Here is a 20,664-nt window from a genome sequence, read left to right on the forward strand (position 1 = left end):
TTCAAATTGCAGCTGCCCACCTACCAACAAAGCCACATATACCTGTACCCTCTAAACAAGGAAGCATGACGTTTCAGTTAATAAGGCAAGGACCAATGTTAATGGAGTGTGGAAATTTTTTTCTCACCATGTCTCCTTCCTTGTTGATTTCTCTCGTCATAAATGCTTGCATCTTAGCTGTTCTCACTTTATGTGTGCTTACTGGTATGAAGTTTATTTTGTGCCATTGAGAGCTGTTTTCACTGAATTTCGCCCGTTTTAAGACAGTTGCTAATATTTTCCTGTGATAGCCAGCCCGAATGACAAGTAGGAAACCATGCAGGACATGTGGTTCTTTTTCATTTGACACTGTAGTGAGCTTCGACAGCTTTTGGGAACCCGACAGTGGTGACTGCAAATAACGATTTGTATGCAGGAGGATCACCATTTGTTTTTGACTGCCTGCACGGGAAGGTAGGACGTAGTATATGATGTCACAAACACAGGGTGGTACGCATTCAAAGGTGTAATACGGGTCTCGCTGAAGAATGTTTAACCCTTTGAAATGCAAAGCATGAGTTGGCAGTAAGCATTCCATCTTCGTCGTCTCTGTGTACCCTGTCCTCTTCGTACTGCACCACCTTAATGAAAAATTTTGGCCACTGTTCAGCCGCACATTAAAAAACATGCCCGACAAGCAATTTTCGATCGGCAATGGGAAGGATATAATTACACAGCTCGTGCAGAAGTACAAGGAAAAAAAAAAAAAGATCGGACACAGTGTCACTGACAAAGTACTGCAGAGAAGCACCCTTTTAGTGCGAGGAGCGAGGTAAGGAGGCACGAAGGTTGCACCAAGGAAGGCCTCAGTGAGGGAACCTTGGTAAGAAGCGTTATAGAATACATGGCAAGGCGTCCTGAAGCAGTTATGGCCTCCTCGCTGAGGCAAGGAGCATTTCAGAATACGGGCCTTACTTCAACATTAAAGGCTTGCTAATCTGAAACACTGAATCAGTTTTTATTGATAAAGTAATCAAGGACTTTTACTCGCCTTGGTTTCATGGCAGTATGTTATTAAGAGGGAAAAGAATGGTACAAATTGCTTTTTTTAACTTTGCACCAAAAACTATCAGTTCTTCAGTGTTCTCAAAACCATGTGGCCTGAATAGAAATTGCCACGAGCTCATAAATTATCTTGTTTTAGTGGTGTAACAAGTGATGCACTCATTCAGTTTACCACATCATTCAGTTTACCATTAATATTGCCATGCTTATCTTTCACTGCATGCATTTTGGTCTTTCCTATAGAGTTGCCTGGTAGCTGTTTCGATGCCATCACCTTTTTCACTGCTCTTTGATATCATAATTCCATATGTCACTGGGCTTATACTTATTGATAGCTTTAATAGCTAAGCAAATTCTATTTATCTATGCCCACCCACTTATCTGTTGTTGTTTCTTTATCCAGTCTTTTGTGGTTCAAGAGATGTTGCTTACTTCTTGCATTGATGCTTTACCTCCAACTTCGACTACAGATTCAGAAATCGGTCTAGTTGTGGTTTCCTCTATGTCTTTTGTTTCTTCTTGTTCTAAGGTGTCGTATTTGTTTTCTAGCGGAATTCTAAAGTATTCTGTTTTTTTCCTGGCTATACCTGGGTTGGCCTGTGCATTAGTGGTTATTTTTTGTGTGTGTGTTCTTCAAACTGGGGGCAAGGATTGCACTCACTAGCCTATGATCGCTGTATTTTACATCTCTATACGCTGTAGCTATCAGATGAATGAGATCACTAAGACATTTAAACACTTTTTTTTTTCAACGATCAAGTGACTGGGACAAACTACCACCAGCCCACAAAGAGAATGAGAACTATGAATCTTGAACTGTAATGCACCTGTATGGTTCCATGTCGTACATTTGTTTATGATGTTGGTGCATGTGAATGATATGTTTTTATTGATCATTGTTTATTCTTATTGTGTATTCGTTAGCCTTGTGCTTCATGTGTTTATTAAACCAACTATTTTTTTTCTATGTTCATTACTTATTTACACACACACAACACACATGCACACACATCCACATATACCTAACAGAATGGCTGATTGGGTGAGTTGGTAATTCATGATACTTGAAATATGAGGGCGTTACTACACAGGAACTTAAGTATCATATATAACTACTTCTGTTCATTTGCCCTGCTGTTCTGGGCTCAAGGCCTGCAGTATCCTGCTAACAGATAAAACAAAACTTCTACTCCATTTTGTGGTGTTTATATCTGCTTACCTATTGTGAAGCAAGTTTTTACGAACTCACTGGAAAGGTAAAGAGCATGCTTGATACTGGCTGTTGGGTGTGTGCCCAATTCTTGCAGATTTATATGTTGCGTTCCCCAAAGCAACTCTGCCTACGCAAAGCCCCAAACCTTGCTTGTGCTTGTCTGTAATGTCGTTTGGGTTTTTCAGTACTCCCTGCAAGTCTGCATGGGCAACTTTTGCGTTACACTAATATGAAAAATATAAAACTCCTAGTTGAGCATGTGGTGACAGCATCATGGTGTCAAATAATTAGCAATACCGGTGCCACTTGTCCATTAAAATTTGTGCATGCTAATAAATGCATTAAAAAGTTTGATCATGCAGGGTGGTCATTTCAACACCTGCGGTAGGGCAAGTGATTTATAACGTTTACAAACCTTTACGAGTCGTGTGTGGCATGCCGCATGACATTCAGAGTTTTTTCGCACTTTTCCTTATTTCTTATTTATTCTTTTTTTTGCATTGCGCATAAAAAAATGGGACGAGCCAGTAAATTTTCATCCTTCCTGAATCTTTGACCGTAAGCTGCATTAAAATCGAATAATTTGCAGGAAGACTACAGCCCAATGAAACAGGTCAGTTCTAAAAGAATGACCATGCACATTTGAATACATGTCTAGCTGGCATGATTTCACTGCCACGGCAATAGCAGCTTTGCTGGATGCATTAGGCAGCGTTTTGAGAATATGACACCGATTTCCTCACTCAGCCTTTTCAGACAAGCGGTGAAAAACATAATACCGGTGTCACACAACCCCTTTCGATCACAATCGGGCCTGATCCACATCGAATTTCTTGATCATGATTGGTGGGTCTTTTACTCAAGCTGATGAAGGCGGCCACCGCTGTTCATAAATTTAATACCCATAGGGCTCAAACGCGATGTAAAGGCGGTGTCTAGCGTTACGCCCAGACGTAACGATTAACAGTTGCTAAAGTAACGTCCAGGGTGTCGCTCACGGAGCGCACTTGACTCTCACTTCGCCAGCATACGTGGATTGTCACTCGGGGAGACAGTATCGCTGAGCCCGCAGCGCATTCACTATGAACACGCGTCCCGGACTATCTCGAAGCGTTCGATGGGTGTAAAAACTGGAACGGACGGAAAGTAAACACACCTCGGCCGCAGATCACCATCCGCGCGCGCACAAACTTCGTTCGTAGACAAGTACACGCGCCATCAACAAGCAGCTGAGTCGCTGAGTGGCTGGGTCTCTTAGGGATAAACAGTTGCCTAGGTAGTACCCAGACGTAGAGGGATTTTCAAGGAGCAAGCGGACGAAAAGTCTCCAGATCTCAAGTTACCCGGATGGAGTCTGTGAGAAAAGAAACGCTCGTACGCCGGCAAGCCTCCGAAAAACATGGCCGCAGTGCCAAAAGCGGTTGTCGTCCACCTCGAGTCTATCAAGTGGCCGCCGTGTGCTCTGTAGCGTGTAAGCTCCGAACTGATGCTTCCATTTGCTTTAGATTCATGTCCTTAAGCTTCGACAGCAAGGTATTCGTACCGATTCAGCCCCGTTTTGGAGAGCCATACTCAAATAATCGATGCTGTAGGCTTAGCGAGTCGAGAAGGGCGCTTCCGAGTGCTCGGAGGACATAGATTACGCGTTTGTTAGTTGTTTCTAATCCTCCATAGCTGGCGCCACTTGACCTGGCGCCAGCTTGGGGACATTTTATTTGGTTTTACGCGACGCTGTCTTTTTTAATGCCGGACAGACTGAAACGCAACCGCCAAGTCGTTAGCGTAATTACACATCCACGCCTTGCGGTTTGATGAGCTCCGTGAACTCATCTCGAGCCGAGGTGGTCTGGCACGGCGTGTCACCGTACGGGTCCCATCACGTTGGCGATCCTTTGAAGGCGTGCGCGCAACACAGGGTCCATACCGGCACGATTCGTAGGGGCACGGGCCGGCACGGCAGCAACAGCGGTTATTCAACGAACAGTGCACCCAGATACCACACAGATACAGAACACTGTACACACAGAGTTGACGGCGAGCTGGAGCGTCGGAGTCGCCGGAGTCGCGGCAACCGGAAGTAGACGCTGTCTCGAACAGCGCGTCAGCGGTGACGTATGCCACGCGAGATGAGGAGGGGCATTCAGCGAGGAGGGCAAAGCGGTTTTGGAAGAGGGTAACGTAGGAAAGAGGGAAAGAAGCGATCGTCGCGTTTCGATCATCAAACGCGTGTAACTCCGCTATTACGGCACCGTTTCGAAAAATTCTCACGTCTACGTGTTCGTTGTAAACTCGAGCACAACTTCCTCACGTCAGCTAAATTTCGACCGCTGGGTGGTTTAGGGGCCCTTTAAGATGTTTCACATGCATTCATATTCGGTATTTTGAAGGGGTACTAACACAAAAATGTTGTCCTCGCATTTTTTTGCTGCGATGTGTTGTTGGGGGCCCGTTAGTCATAGCACGGCACATCGTTTGCTGCAGCGCGCGACAGATAATTAGCAAGGGTTGACGCTTGGGCGAGTTGGTGTGGATGCATTTCAAAATGTTAACTGCACATTTTGAAATGAGACAGATAATTACAGGCTTCTCATTACCGACCAGTGTCAGTTTCGGTTTCAAAATGGTCAAGCCTCCGACAAATACCTTCCAAGCTATATTCGCTGTTGATATTGTGCAGATGATATACGCATGTTCACGGGAATCGATCCCGCAGACTGTCTCGGTCGCAAAATTTTGTGTCAGTACCCCTTTAATGCCAGATCTAGCATCCAGGGGTTTATACGACGCCCCCCCCCCCCTAATACACTATTGTGTCAGTACCCCTTTCATGCCAGATCTAGCATCCAGGGGTTTATACGACGCCCCCCCCCCTAATACACTGCCGGTCAAACCCGAATTCATCAAAACAAGACAAAAAGTGGGCGTGGCATTGCCCCCCTCTGAAAAAGCATCGTCCCGATGCTTGTGAAAGAACATAGAAGAGAAAAAAAAAACAAGTGCATACACAAATAAATTACAATAACAAGGGGGAAAAAATAGAGTCCCCAGGTGCGCTAACGCGCAAAAAACGACTTAAGGCGCACGACATGGACGACTTCAGGTCGTGCGCGGCGTCGCTGGGAGTTCGTAATGCCGTCCGAGATCACCTCGTAGTCAAGAGCGCCGAGGCGTCGAAGAACCTTATATGGCCCGAAGTATCGCCGGAGGAGTTTTTCGCTAAGCCCACGTCGGCGTAGCGGCGTCCAGACCCAAACACGGTCGCCGGGCTGGTATTCCGCGAAGCGTCGTCGAAGATTGTAGCGACGGCTGTCGGTGTGCTGCTGGGTCTTGATGCGCAGGCGGGCGAGTTGTCGAGCTTCTTCGGCACGTTGTAAGTGAGCGGCGGCATCGAGGTTTTCTTCGTCGGTGACGCAAGGTAGCATGGCGTCGAGCGTCGTCGCCGGGCTCCTTCCGTAGACCAACTTGTACGGCGTCATCTGCGTCGTTTCTTGGACGGCCGTGTTGTATGCGAAGGTCACATACGGAAGGATGGCATCCCACGTCTTGTGTTCGACGTCGACATACATGGCCAACATGTCGGCGATGGTCTTGTTTAGCCGCTCGGTGAGGCCATTTGTCTGTGAGTGGTACGCTGTGGTCCGGCGGTGGCTTGTTTGGCTGTATCTCAGTATTGCCTGAGTTAGGTCAGCAGTAAACGCCGTACCTCTGTCGGTGATGAGGACTTCTGGGGCGCCATGACGCAGGACGATGTTCTCAACGAAGAACTTCGCTACCTCGGCGGCACTGCCTCTGGGCAGGGCCCTTGTCTCGGCGTAGCGGGTGAGGTAGTCGGTAGCTACGACGATCCATTTGTTTCCGGTATTGGACGTCGGGAACGGCCCCAGTAAGTCCATCCCGATTTGCTGGAACGGCCGTCGAGGTGGCTCGATAGGCTGCAGAAGTCCGGCTGGCCTAGTACCCAAGTAACGCTGGCCGACTGCCGACGTTTGGCTGATCACTGGCAAATAGCCGGCAGCCGACTTCACTGGCCACCAGGCATCCGAAAAGGGTCGGCCGGAGGTGCGCTGCCAGCTACGTCGGCACTAGATCTGCTGCACGATTCGCGCCACCGTCGGTGGCCAAGTGAACGCCGAGCGCGCCAAACGCTTGTCGGCACTAGGTCGGCTGCACGATTCGCACCACCGTTGGTGGCCGAGTGAACGCCGAGCGCGCCAAACGCTTGTCGGGGCGACAAGTCGGCAACACGTCGTGCCGGCCTTGGTTGCCGGCAGAGAATTCGAACAGCGTGTATTATTTTAGGGCAGCATAAAATACACTGCAGGAAGTGTAAACAACTCCTACAGCGTGATCTTTTTAAACATTACAAAAATCACCTGTGACACACAACATACTTGTGGTCCTTGAGCTGATTACACCAAGTGATAGAGATTATTTGTGCGAACAATCCAAATCCATTATTGACTAAATAACAAAAATAATAGCGAGCCATTACATTCGTGCATGGTTTCTCCAAGCGTGCGTATCTAGAGTTTTTCGAGACCATCATTCGCCAAGTGTGCGACAGTATTTGTATACATGGGCGTTAAACTAGGCTTTTGTCGTTGTTCGATGCTTAAAACGGATTCTTACAAAAAAAAAAAAACGTGACCGAAGCAAACAGTGAATTTCTACCTCAAATTTGATGGCATAAATATTAAATCGTAAGATTTCATTCCAATTATTGCAAACTCAGTGGCTACAGTTAGTCAGTTGCAGTACGTAGGTAAGGCAGTGTAATTTGAAGGTCATAAATGAACTTTATTTAGATAGGCGATTATTTATTTTGCTTTTTCATGCAAGTAATGTCACCCGCTTGCATTAAACCGAGCTCACATAATACATATATGTCATTTCTGAACTAAAACGGCCATTAAAAACCATTCTGTATAACTTAAAAGAAGCATCGTCTTTATACAGACAACATGAAGCATGAAAATTTTTGCGTGCTGCCCGAGCAGCGCTGCACCCAAACAGCCTGTGGATAGAGAGACGCAATGTTTTGTTCTAACAGCTAGTCCTTTATTATGTAATTTGCGCAATCGAATGAGTAAACGTTCTCATCTTTCGCTGACGGATAAGTCAGGCAAACGGAAATACCATATATGCTATGTGAAAAAAACTCATCAAAAGGCGTGGCCGCAATGTAAGATTTTAGTACCAATACACGAATAATAAATAAACAAGAAATATTCTTTCAAGATTGTTAGAACGAACACACAGCAATGGCAATCCACTGAAGACTCGTGCTGTGGAAAATAAAACGCAGAAGGTGGAAAAGTGCGGGAAAGATCAAAGAGGAACCGCGCGCTGCTCTACAGTGTAGCTAGGGAGCGTGGAGTGAAAAACACACTTAAAAAAAAGAAGCAAAATAACATGCGCTACTGCGGCCCGCGCCCCGGAAGCTCCCGGTGGGGAGAGGGAAACTTCTTTTTTTCCGCTGTTCTCCGGTTTTCTTTCTCAGCGTTTTCTAGTGCCACAAGGGCAGAATGGTGGAGCCGCCTCCTCTTTCGAAGAAGCCGCACATCTGCAGGCACGCCTAAAGCCGCCAAGAAAATGGGACACATGTCCGAAACAGCACCACTAAAGACTTGCGTTTGTCAAAATTTACGCGTGTACGTCTAGGTAGTAACAAGTTGGAATTAAGTTAACGCGAATTTATCTTTTTCTTTAATGTGCAATGTAGTTACACCTTTATCTCTTACAGATAATAAGCTCATATTCCTCGATATGCCTATTTGAAAAGTTTCTGTTATCCCATCACCTTGTCAGAGGTCGCCTTGCATATGTTCGTGACATTCATCATTTTAGCACGAAGGAAAGAAGATGATTCTTAAGGGCTCGTTTTCTTTGTTAGACACAATATTAATGAGAACTAACAGACAATAACGCCAAGGAAAGTATAGGGGGTGTTATGTGTAGTATTTAGAATATAAATGTGAAGAAAGTAAAGTGGACGAAAGGATAACCTGCCGCCGGCAGGGACCGGTCCCTGCCGGCGGCAGGTTATCCTTTCGTCCACTTTACTTTCTTCACATTTATATTCTAAATACTACACATAACACCCCCTATACTTTCCTTGGCGTTATTGTCTGTTAGTTCTCATTAATATCATTTTAGCACAGCATTTCAAATAAAAATGAACCCCTGTTTTTAATAAAAGACAAAGCAGGTACACCGTAACCTACATTATAAAGAAGTTAAAATAATCCCAACGATGCACTGCCTCAAGATACGCAATAATGCCAGTCAGAAATCGCATGGTGATCATTTTATACGTCTTGAAAATACTAAACAAAAAGATAAGCAAGCGAATATGATGCATGGAAATGCATGAGAAACATTCCGCGGATTTGTCTGATCTTCTGACTCATACGTATAAAAGAATCGCATAATGGAGCATTTGCGGCGGGTAACGCGCAACGCGCACTGCTGTTCTGTTGGAATGGTAATAAAATGTTTACTAGTTCCGTTATTTCACATAATGATAATTATCAATGGGAGCAACACGTGCTTAAAACTGGACGCTGTAGCTTTATATTTCTATGATTCTATGGACGCTGTAGCTTTATATTTCAAGACGCGTTAGACAAATGCATAGCTATAGTGCCTCGCGGTAATCTGCCGTCATCGGTGCCTCGCATGCAAAACGAAAAAAAAAGTAATAAAATTACATTGCTAATAGTAGACGCTTCACGTGCCGTTGACGATATGTGTGGCTGACTGTAGAGGCTGCGCAACGTAATTAGCGTACCGTACGCTTCTACACATATGAGAACTTAATTATCAAGTCCCTTGGTGACGCACCACATGGGACCAGGTGCACTGCTCGACGCCGTTAGATTGATCTATATATTTGTCCAGCCTTACATCGGCTGCATAGAGTGATGAGGATTTGTCAGCAGAGCTCATCAATCTAACGCCGTTGTTATCGAAAGCAGAGCAAAATAACGCGACGTGGTGAAAAGTATTCGTCTCTGATCGAGTGACAAGTTGAACACTGGTCAATTTTACTTTGAAGTTCAACATTTAGGTTTCGAGCTAACAAGCGCGAGCGCGTTTGGGCATTATGTTGAGAAATAAGTCATGTAGTGTAGCTACAAACGCGATGACGGCCTTTGGTCAAATAAGGAAAACAGCAATGACCGTCAACCACAGACGTAAGGGAAACTTCCGGCTAAGGGATAACATCGAGTTTTGCTCTGAACTGACTGAAGTTAAGCTATTAATCGGATGCTGACTAGACATGCGATGGCCATAATGATGAGCGCATGCATTGACATCAATATGGAAGTTGGAGTTCTTCGGCGTTGTGAAGAATTATTCGATCGGAGAATATCGTTAAAATATTTTTATAACCTTGAAAAATCGCAAGATTTGAACACTCTGGAGATCAATGTATTTGCCACCAGGAAGTACATAACAGATAAGAAAGTGCAATCACGCGAATTTATGTTCAATGTGGCTTTACAATGGTCTATTGTGCCGCGGTATAGAATTGACTGAAATAGTTCGCAAATGGCACGTTGATTGTAACCGACCATATACATTACACCATCTATTAATAATAAACTTTAGTGAAAATGAATTAAATCATTCTTTCTCCTATCGGAAAGGTTTTGGCTGCTTTATAGCGAGACCAAAAAAATATTAATTTCGTCACATGAATTGTGCGAAATAGAGTTCTCGCGGACTGTACAACTTTAATGGAAAATTTCAGATACGTGTTTCAGGGGCGCGAAAGCTCTAACTGATTACATGAAAAGCTGAATTGCGAAGTGATCTTAAGATCTGGCGTCCTTGTAGCTTGTTACACGTCCATTTGTCTAAAAATGACGTCGCATTTGCAGTTCTGCTCCAATCAATAACCCCAGCACTAAAGTTATATGCGAAAACTAGAAGCAGCGCGAAAAAAACGACGACAAAAATAGGAACACACACAACAGGACTAGCGCTGTCTAGACTAGCACTGCTTCTAGTTTTCGCATCATGAACCGACTCGCCCAAACCTACAAGTTGTTGCTAATAAAGTTATATGTTTGCTGTGCCTCAGTTTTCCCGAATCCAGCCGAATATTTCTGATGTGCACATTGAGTATGTGAATAAGAAAGGGTACAATTGCGGAGTTGGTTAGAATGCGGAATTTAAATGTCGAAATTTTTCACCTGTTTCGCAAGAAACTTCAGAACCTTTAGCGATCGGGCCGCCGAGAATCCTCCGCCGCATTGTCATGAGCACCTTTCAAGCCTTATGATGACCTGTTATGATTAAGCACTTATATGCTCAATGTAGAGTGGTACGACATGAGTGCTTTTCAAGTGTACCGAGCGTTTACGGTTTCTGCTCGAAGCTCAAGAAAATGTCCGCCTTTACATGCATTAGACGCAAAGCATTTGGTTGAGCAACATCAATAAATGGGAATAAATGCGAGTACCTAGCAGAAATTTAATTGTGATCCTGATACTATAGCGCGCTAGGCTCTATTAAAATATCGATGATTTTGAACTGTCCACCGAACTGTCCACCGCTTTAGCACGGTCGTGAATATAAATACATGATTGATCTGATCGAGCCGCATGACAGAGGGAGGACATCAGATATAATGAAAACATTTGAAATATAGAATCGAATATCGTCATACTTGATTCGGTTTTCGGGAATAGCCCATATGCGTTAATACGAATATTTCAAAATATCATCTATGTCCAAATAAACACAAAATTAGCGTAAAAGTCGCTTGCAGAGCCAGAATTCGATATTCCGCACACTCTGAAGAGTTTTAATATTTGTACTTGATGCTCAGTTTATGGTTTTCATGTTAATTTGTTTAATGTTAGGGTGCCAACGATATTTTGTGTTAACAACGAAAACGGTTCAATTCAAATTCGATTCGCTTCTTGGACGCATTTGCGCTGCCCTAGTCACCAGACACACGTGCGTTCCCCCGAAAAAAAAAAAGTGGTAAAATGGGGTCTTGCGGTCTTGCTTTTGAGAGAGAGCGCACGCAGCATTCATCACATCCCTCTCCTAGAAGGAATGACAAGTCCTGAAAGGAGGAACGGAATGTGCCGAGGGCGGCGGGGCGTACAAGCGGAGCGCCGGACCTCGGACCTCTCGCGGTTTTTTTTTCTTTGGCCCCGTCCAACCTCAACGAGATCGCCCACGACGCAGCGCGCGCACTTACCGACCGCGCCGTCACAGGGAAACCTCATCTCGCCGAGTTAGAAGCCAACCGGGACGCACCCATTACGTATAACGACATCACAAAACACTTTTACCTTGGACGCCGCATTTTTCCGCCCCCGCATCCGAAACTTAACAGGCCGCAGGCGCTAACCCTACGCTTACTGCAAACGCACACATATCCAAACCTCGCCAAGCTTCATGTTTTCTATCCCGACGCGTACCCCAGCGACACGTGCCCCTCGTGCGGACACACGGCGACACTCACACACATGCTCTGGGAGTGTAGAAACGCTCATCCTGGCTCTACCTCACACAAGTGGGAGACGTCCCTCAGAAGCTCGCTTCTCGCCGACCAGCAATGGGCTGTCCAGCAGGCCCACGAGGCGGCCGCCAGGTATTCTCTGTCGGTCCCTACGTGGGAGACGCCCGCTACGCGCTGAGCGCGTTCTGCAGGACGTAAATAAAGTTTTTCCAATCCAATCACCGCGCTGGGGAGGGAAGCGAGCTCCGTGGCGTGCGGGAGTTCCCTTCCCGCGAAATCGTACTCGTAGCTCTTTCGAGCGAGGACGTGCTGAACGCAGAGGCGGGCATTGGGCAAGCACTCAGAAGCATTTCGTTTGCCTTGATCCTAGAGGCGCGCGGCCGTCTCCCGCTGCCGAGGATTTGACGCGAACTCGTAAGTGACATTCTATTTCCTCGGTGTATCGTATGGTGACTTTTGTCTAGCGACAAAATCAAATTTTATTTGCGCAATTGATGCGTCAATCTGGTCGTCTCTTCTAGCGGGCAGATCAGAAATGTTCAGGCGAACGGTGGTTATATTTGTCCGTGGACCCAAGACATTGTTGACGGGCAAATATGTAAGATTTTCTTGTTTTTTATTTGTGGCATCTTATTGTAAGACCGTAACCTATTTTGCCGTTTTCTCTAAGGAACACTGCAACAAGGACTGGTGTGGATAGCGTGCTGCGCTGGTCTCGCCAACTGAAAAGAATTCTGGTAAGACGCATGCTTGGTTACAAAAGTTTCACGCAATCGCTTTTCACGTTGAATTTGGTCGCAAGTGTGCTGTAAATGCCGACTATACATAATATGTGACTGGCCCGCGGCCGCTTTGAAGGTAAGATTGTGTTCTCATTAATCTATTTATTGTTCCATTTGTTTTGCAGTGACATTACGAGCCAACAATGAAAACCTCAATCCATCCTGTCTCCACATATTATCAAGTTTGTGCACTGTGGAGCTTGAAGCACTTCTCAGAATTTCAGCACACTCGTATTTATTGTAAGTGCAGTGTTTTTCTTATTTGTGCAGTGACAAAATAATTTTGTTTAGTTGTGTGAATAGAGTTTCTAGACGCGACATGACTGTGCAACTGGTGAAGTAAATAGTCTACCTTTCTCAGAGTATTATTCATTGTTCTTTCTTTCAGTCTTTTCCGACAGAAGAACAATGCAAGTCTCACATCTTGATGAGGGTGGCGATTTACGCTCACATCTCGACGGTAAAACGTCGCATCTGCGTACGTGTTCAGGGCCAAGAGCACGAGAACTGGCCGAAAGAAGGGAGCCGATCCAACAAGAATGCCGTCCGTTTTATATATATGTCAGCGCTATCATGCAGCGATCACATGGACTGTACGGTTGCGTTGCACAAGGGCTGATGCAAACGCTCCGTGCGAACAATGTTGCATGTAAAATTAGTGCATCTATACAATTGCAAAATAAACATATAAAGAGAGAAAACTTATATTCGCGTCTTTCTGTTATTGTGTGTTACGTATTAACACGTTAGTACAGACCGTTAGAGGCGTTTAATTCCGTCTTACATGTGCACTCTGCCCGTAATTAATTCAGATAGAGTTAAACGCCTCTATAAACTGCCCGTTCACATTAAATATGACACGCATCAACACACCAGAAAAACAATTGATGCGTTTTGTTTGAACACGCACAAAAAATAAGAAAAAAAACAGAGCAATACTAACGAGGAACGTCCGCAACCGACCCACGGCCTCGGTAAATCGACGCTTATGTGATGTCAGGCCTTGGTCAACCCGCGAGCGGCATGCACTCGGCATCGTCGGCCACGGTGGACGGGCCTACATCGGGTGCCGACGCAGGCCCACATGAGGCCAATGTCAATCCCCAAGACCGGCCCTACATTGGTTGCCAAGGTTGGGCCAACGACAGTGCAGTTGGCCAGCGACATCAGGCCGACATTTTGCCAAGGATAAAATGTTGCTTGGGTAGACGGTGTCTTGCGTCGCTGACAGTCCCGGCAGGTCTTTACGTAATGAGTGACGTCGGCGGTAAGGCGCGGCCAGTAGTACTTCTCCTGTATTCTTGCTAGCGTGCGAGAAATACCCAGGTGTCCAGCCGTCGGGTCGTCGTGCAGAGCCTGGAGGACCTCTGGCCGCAATGTCGAGGGTACCACGAGAAGGCAATCTGCTCGGAGCGGTGAGAAGTTCTTCTTTAGGAGAACACCGTTGCGCAAGAAAAACGACGTCAGTCCCCGCGTGAATACCTTCGGAACAACGGTGGTCCTGCCCTTGAGGTATTCCATAAGGCCCCTGAGTTCCGGATCCGTTCGCTGTCGTTTGGCGAAGTCGTCGGCACTTATGATTCCCAAGAAGGAGTCGTCCTCCTTGTCGTCCTGTGGCGGTGGGTCGACGGGGGCGCGAGACAGGCAGTCAGCGTCGGAGTGTTTTCTTCCGGACTTGTAAACGACGGTAATGTCGAATTCTTGAAGTCGTAGGCTCCACCGTGCGAGGCGACCTGAAGGGTCCTTCAAGTTAGCTAGCCAACACAGTGCGTGGTGGTCGCTCACAACTTTGAAGGGCCTGCCGTAGAGGTAGGGGCGAAACTTGGATGCAGCCCAGATGATCGCCAGGCACTCCTTTTCTGTTGTGGAATAGTTCGTTTCTGCCTTTGATAGCGACCGGCTAGCATAACTGATGACCCTTTCCTGCCCGTCAGTCTTCTGCACAAGGACGGCGCCGAGTCATACGCTGCTTGCGTCGGTGTGGATTTCCGTATCGGCGTATTCGTCGAAATGTGCTAGTATCGGAGGCATCTGAAGGCGTCGTTTCAGTTCTTCAAATGCTTCGATTTGCGCCGTTTCCCACTTGAATGGCACGTCGGTCTTCGTGAGGTGAGTTAGCGGTTCGGCGATTCGTGAAAATTCCTTGACGAAGCGCCTGTAGTAGGCGCACAAGCCGAGAAAACGGCGCACGGCTTTCGTGTCGGTGGGGGGCGGGAAGGCAGCGATGGCAGCTGTTTTCCTCGGGTCTGGGCGAACACCACCCTTGCTGATCACGTGACCCAAAAACAGTAGCTCCTCGTATGCAAAGCGGCACTTTTCAGGCTTCAAGGTGAGGCCAGAGGTCTTGATTGCTTGTAGTACAGCGTCAAGGCGCCGGAGGTGTTCGTCGAAGCTTGAGGCAAACACAATGACGTCGTCCAAGTACACAAGGCAAGTCTGCCACTTCAATCCAGCCAGCACGGTGTCCATGACGCGCTGGAACGTCGCAGGTGCCGAGCAAATACCAAAGGGCATAACCTTGAACTCGAAGAGGCCGTCCCGTGTTAAAAAGGCAGTCTTCTCTCGGTCTCTCTCGTCGACTTCGATTTGCCAATAGCCGGTCTTGAGGTCCATCGACGAAAAGTACCTCGCGTTGTAGAGTCGATCCAGGGTGTCGTCTATCCGTGGGAGAGGGTAAACGTCCTTCTCCGTGATTTTGTTCAGGCGGCGATAATCGACGCAGAAGCGTAGGGTTCCGTCTTTCTTCTTCATTAACACCACGGGTGACGCCCATGGACTCTTTGACGGCTGCATGATGTCGTCGCGTAGCATTTCGTCGACTTGTTTCTTTATGGATTCGCGTTCTCGCGTCGAAACCCTGTACGGGCTCTGCCGGAGTGGCCTGGCGTTTTCCTCTGTTATGATGCGATGTTTTGCGACTGGGGTCTGGCGTATTCTTGACGATGACGAAAAGCAGTCCCTGTATTTCAAGAGCAGGGTTTTGAGCAGGGGCGTAGCCAGAAATTTTTTTCGGGGGGGGGGGGGGTTCAACCATACTTTATGTATGTTCGTGCGTGCGTTTGTATGTGTGCGTGCCTATATACGCAAGCAAAACTGAAAAATTTCGGGGGGGTTTGAACCCCCCCAACCCCCCCCCCCCCCTTGGCTACGCCCCTGGTTTTGAGCTGTTCTTGTTTATGCTTCGGAAGTATATGATTGACGTCGAAAGTTGGTTGAGGAGCTTGGTTCGTCGGTGTGGGCTCGGAACAATCGGCGATGGCGAAAGCATTGGTGGCTGCCACAATTTCTTCGATGTAGGCGACTGTCGTGCCTTTGTTTACGTGCTTATACTCGTTGCTAAAATTTGTGAGCATCACTGTTGCTTTGCCTCCCCGCAACTCTGCTATTCCTCTTGCGACGCAAATCTCGCGGTTAATCAACTGGTGCTGGTCGCCTTCAACGACGCCTTCCAGGTCGGCTACTTTCTGAGAGCCGACGGAAATGATGACGCTGGAGCGAGGGGGAATGGTCACCTGGTCTTCCAGCACATTCAAGGCATGCTTCCCTGGCGGCGTGTACCTCGGTAAAGCTTTTTCTGTAGATAGTGCTATCGACTTCGATCTGAGGTCGATGACTGCACCATGAAGGCCTAAGAAGTCCATACCAAGGATGACATCTCGGGAGCATTGCTGAAGAACTACGAAGCTTGCGGGATAAATCCGGTTGTTGATGGAGACCCTCGCTGTGCAGATTCCTGCCGGCGTTACTAGGTGACCTCCCGCTGTCCGGATTTCGGGGCCTTCCCAGGCGGTCTTGACTTTCTTCAGCTTCGTCGCGAACGGTCCACTGATGACAGAATATTCGGCTCCAGTATCGACGAGAGCGGTGACGCTGTGGCCGTCGATGAGAACGTCGAGGTCACTCGTATGTCGCCTACCGTTTCGATTTGGTCGTGGCGTCGGATCACGGCTACGTCGGTCTGTCCCGCTGCTTCGACGTTGTGTCGTCAGGTCTTCTTCGGGCCGTGAAGTTTCGACGTCAGAGCTTCGTTCGGCTTGCGGCATGTTCTTTAGATTTCGTTGCGGCGTTGTCGTCGGCGGCGGAGGATCTTCGGTATTTCGTCGTACAGCAACCGCACCTCCATCGGTTGCTGCCCTTAGTTTTCCGGATACGGGCTGGGTGACCGGCCTCGCGTTGGGCCAGTGTATGGTCGGCGTTGGGGAGAGACGTAGCGGCCTGGCGACGGCGAACGGGAAGGTTGTCGTGGCGTCCATTGCGTTCGCGCGAGGTAGTCGGCGATGTCGCGTGGTCTTTCCCCTCGCTGTGGACGCGGCGCGTCGATGGCGAACCCACGCAGTCCCATCTGTCGGTACTGGCAGCGGCGGTAAGTGTGGCCAGCTTCCCCGCAATGGTAGCAGAGTGGGCGGTGGTCGGGGGCGCGCCGAACGTCGGCCTTCCTCGGCGTGTATAGCTGGCCGGCTGGCGGGCGGTATGACGTCGGTGGCGGCGGCGGTGGTGCCTGGCGGCGGAACTGCTGGGGTGGCGCGGCGTCTTGACGTGGGCGAGGAGGGGGGGCGTTGCGTCGGGCTGCAGCGGCATAGCTCATTGCTTGCAGCTGTGGCTGCGCTGACTCGGGGGTGCCCAGAGACTGCTGTATTTCCTCTCGGACGATGTCAGCGATCGAGGCTACTTCAGGCTGTGGTAAGGGTAAAAGCTTGCGCAGTTCTTCCCGCACGATCGCTCGGATCGTTTCACGCAGGTCGTCGGAGCCGACGGCATGAACAGCTGGGCTGTCTTGAGTCGAACGGCGATTATACTGGCGGTTGCGCATTTCCAGCGTCTTCTCAATTGTCGTCGCCTCTGAGATGAATTCTTGGACTGTCGAGGGTGGGTTCCGCATCAGCCCAGCGAAGAGCTCTTGCTTTACACCTCGCATGAGCAACCTGACTTTCTTGTCCTCAGGCATGGCTGGGTCGGCGTGGCGGAACAGTCTGGTCATTTCCTCTCCAAAGATGGCAACACTTTCATTTGGAAGTTGGACCCGCGTCTCTAGCAAGGCTGCGGCCCTTTCTTTTCTGACGACGCTTGCAAACGTCTGCAGGAAAGCGCTTCGAAAGGCGTCCCAAGTTCGAAGAGTGGACTCCCGATTCTCGAACCAGGTCCTTGCTGCGTCTTCAAGGTAAAAGTAAACGTGACGCAGCTTGTCCTCGGAGTCCCAGTTGTTGAATGTTGAGACCCTTTCGAAAGTCTCGAGCCAGGTGTCCGGGTCTTCGAATGACGACCCGCGGAAGGTTGGCGGCTCCTTGGGCTGCCGGAGTAGGACCGGCGCAGGCTGCACGGGGTCGGTCATCGTCGCTGCGGTGGGTGTTGGGACCTGGGGCTGCCTGGTTTGTTCGGGAAGGAGCCCGTACTCTGGCTGCAGTCCCTTCTGCCTGCGGCTTGTTCGACGATCCGGGTTTTCTTTGCTGTCGTCCTCCTCGCGGCTTGGGCTTGGGTCAGCGCTTCGCGGGGGCGTCCGGATCATGGATGAAGCAGCACCTCCACCAGATGTCACGTGGTCGTGACGTCGACGAAGACATCAGTCGGTGGTTGCAAGATGAAACTGTTTATTTGGCCGAACTTGTGGCCGGAAAATGAGAACTAGCACTACAGCAATACACGCTGTACAATGACAGCGGCGAACAGGGCGTCGTCCGTCGATCAACTGACAAGCGGCCAAGCGCGTCGGCTTTTATACAGGTGCTATCAAACTTTCCAGCAATATCGCTGGTGGCGGCGTTATCTCTAGACAAAGCTGGAACATTCGCGTGCGGGGCGCAATCTTAACAAAACGATCTACTACAGACGCGAAGTTTCTCGAACACTGTTTCGCGGACAGCGTCGAGCGTTGATAACCGTCCCTGCCGGTGAAACCCGAATTCATCAAAACAAGACAAAAAGTGGGCGTGGCAATATTGTGCAGATGATATACGCATGTTCACGGGAATCGATCCCGCAGACTATCTCGGTCGCAAAATTTTGTGTCAGTACCCCTTTAATGCCAGATCTAGCATCCAGGGGTTTATACGACGTCCCCCCCCCCCCTTAATACACTATTGTGTCAGTACCCCTTTCATGCCAGATCTAGCATCCAGGGGTTTATACGACGCCCCCCCCCCCCTAATACACTAATACACCCCTAGGTGCATCCAGAAACCCTGAAAAATTAATTCGCACCGACCCCTGCCCTCTTCTAGACAGCACTCCTCCTCCCCTCCCTCGCTCCCCCCCCAAAAAAAAACAAAAAAACGAAATCCTGGATAAGCCCCCGTTTGTATCGTGGTCATTTTTCTCCATGAAGTCGTCACAGCAACATTTGCTGACGTGTTGCGAAAAGGCTAGGTACGTATGACGTTAAAAAAAAAAAAGCACGAGGTTGATGCATCATATGTATGTATCCACATCGTGGTTACTGAAACTAGCTCACAAAAACATATGCAATAACTATTTAGGCGTTCTGCTGAATGCCACTAAAATTAATTTCTGCGGAGCACTTGGGCCTTCATTAACTACGAGAAGCAAAGAGTTGCAAATGAGTGTAATGCTAGTGATCCACGCATGGGCGCGTGTACCTGGCACTGGGCGGTGGTGGCGTCGTCCTTGCAGTAGTTGACCGGCGCCAGTCCCGGTAGGTAGAAGGCCACCGCCCCCGGCGCCCAGGAGCACAGCTGCAGCACCAGCAGCACCAACAGCGACAGCGATGGCTTGCTTGGGGCCGCCATGGGGAACGCCTGCACAGCACTCCGCAGGCCCATTGAGCGTCTTCACGAACGTTTCTTCTTCTGCTGATGTTGATGGTTGCCTTTATGAATGGCTTCTGGCTTCTTCTTCTTCTTCCTCCTTGGCTGTGCATTCCTTCTTTAGCGATGATGATGACTGTTCACTCAACATTGGCACAGACACCGGGTTCGTTTTCTTTAGCCCATTTCGTCCGCACATTTTGCAAGTATTTACGGTGCAAAATCCAGGGTTTCTAGATGTGCCCGAAAATCCTCAAAAATAATAGAAATGTAATATTTTATGGCGGCCTTCGTAATTACTTTTTCTGTAATGGTAGATGTCTTAAGATGACTGAAGACATCAATTAAAAATATTAAATTAACCTTTTATTCGTGGATGCAGGCGGTCGGTTCAAATGGGAGCACTGAAGCCCTTCCTGCGAAGTGCCCTTGCCGCTTTGAAATTGACAAAGAGCGGACGCTGGTATAATTACACCCGACAGCGGCTGTAGGTGTTTTGTGGTTTGGCGGCTGCTTCGCCGGCGCTTGGTCGCTCGGTCTCGCCATGGATGACGTACCGACTGGTCCGGCTGTGTGTGCGCTTCAGCGCAAACGACAGGCTGAATCCAATCATTCAGTAGAGGGTTGCGAAATCTCAAGCAAAGGCAAAGTTGCCTGCTGAAACACCGGAGCAACACATTCAGGACTCTCAATAAAGTTTTGTGAATGAATGAATGAATGTCGAGAAGCTTACCAAGCGCGGAAGCGTATCAAGATCGAAGCTACTGCAGCCGCCGCCTGTGTGCATAGCTTTTGCAAAACTACCCAAACAAGTAGACCATAGAAATCGGGAAGTAAATAATGCTGAGCAGTGGGAGGTTGTGCTGCGCAGCTCTGACCCTGACCTGCAGACCAGGCCGGGTTATCAAGGGAGCAGGAGATGCCGCCCTGGGGCTCTTTGCCGCCTAACCACAAAGCAGCCCACCGAAATACCTTTGTTCTTAAATAGAGCTTTTACTCACTCATTCACTACCTTTCGATAGCGATAAATAGGCTTATAAGAGTTAAACCTCAGCCATATTTTTTTTTTCAAAAGCAAATAAGTTTATTTAGTCACGGCCGGGCTAGAGGGGAGGCGCGACGCGCGCGCAAATGAGAGCGCGCGTCGCGTCTCACCTCTACCAGAGCACGGTCATGACTTGTGGCTCGTTTGTTCTTCTTGGCGGACGGAAAAGGAGCACGTGCTCTTACGCTTTGCCGAGTGCGGACCATCATCATCGTCGTAATTGTATCGGCTCTGTCAAAGACGCCGTTCGAAGCCACAACGCCGGTCGTCGTCTTTGCATATCCACTCCTCCGCTTCGTGGAACGCCTTGGCGGAGTCGTGGTTCGAGTGTTCACACC

At 48.4% G+C, this 20,664-nt stretch overlaps 1 protein-coding gene across 1 annotated transcript in view; it reads right to left on the reverse strand.

Moving 5' to 3' along the window:
* LOC119386785 (transmembrane 9 superfamily member 2-like) overlaps nucleotides 1–19,300 on the reverse strand; it is an 80,053-nt gene extending 60,753 nt beyond the window's left edge. Inside the window, 1 exon segment of the mRNA XM_037654057.2 lies at nucleotides 19,114–19,300. Within this exon segment, the coding sequence (XP_037509985.2) occupies nucleotides 19,114–19,296 (183 nt within the window). The 5' untranslated portion in view covers nucleotides 19,297–19,300.
* Nucleotides 19,301–20,664: the final 1,364 nt, after the last annotated feature.

The sequence above is a fragment of the Rhipicephalus sanguineus genome, chromosome 3 (genome assembly GCF_013339695.2).
Source record: "Rhipicephalus sanguineus isolate Rsan-2018 chromosome 3, BIME_Rsan_1.4, whole genome shotgun sequence".
Classification (NCBI taxonomy): Eukaryota; Metazoa; Arthropoda; class Arachnida; order Ixodida; family Ixodidae; genus Rhipicephalus; species Rhipicephalus sanguineus.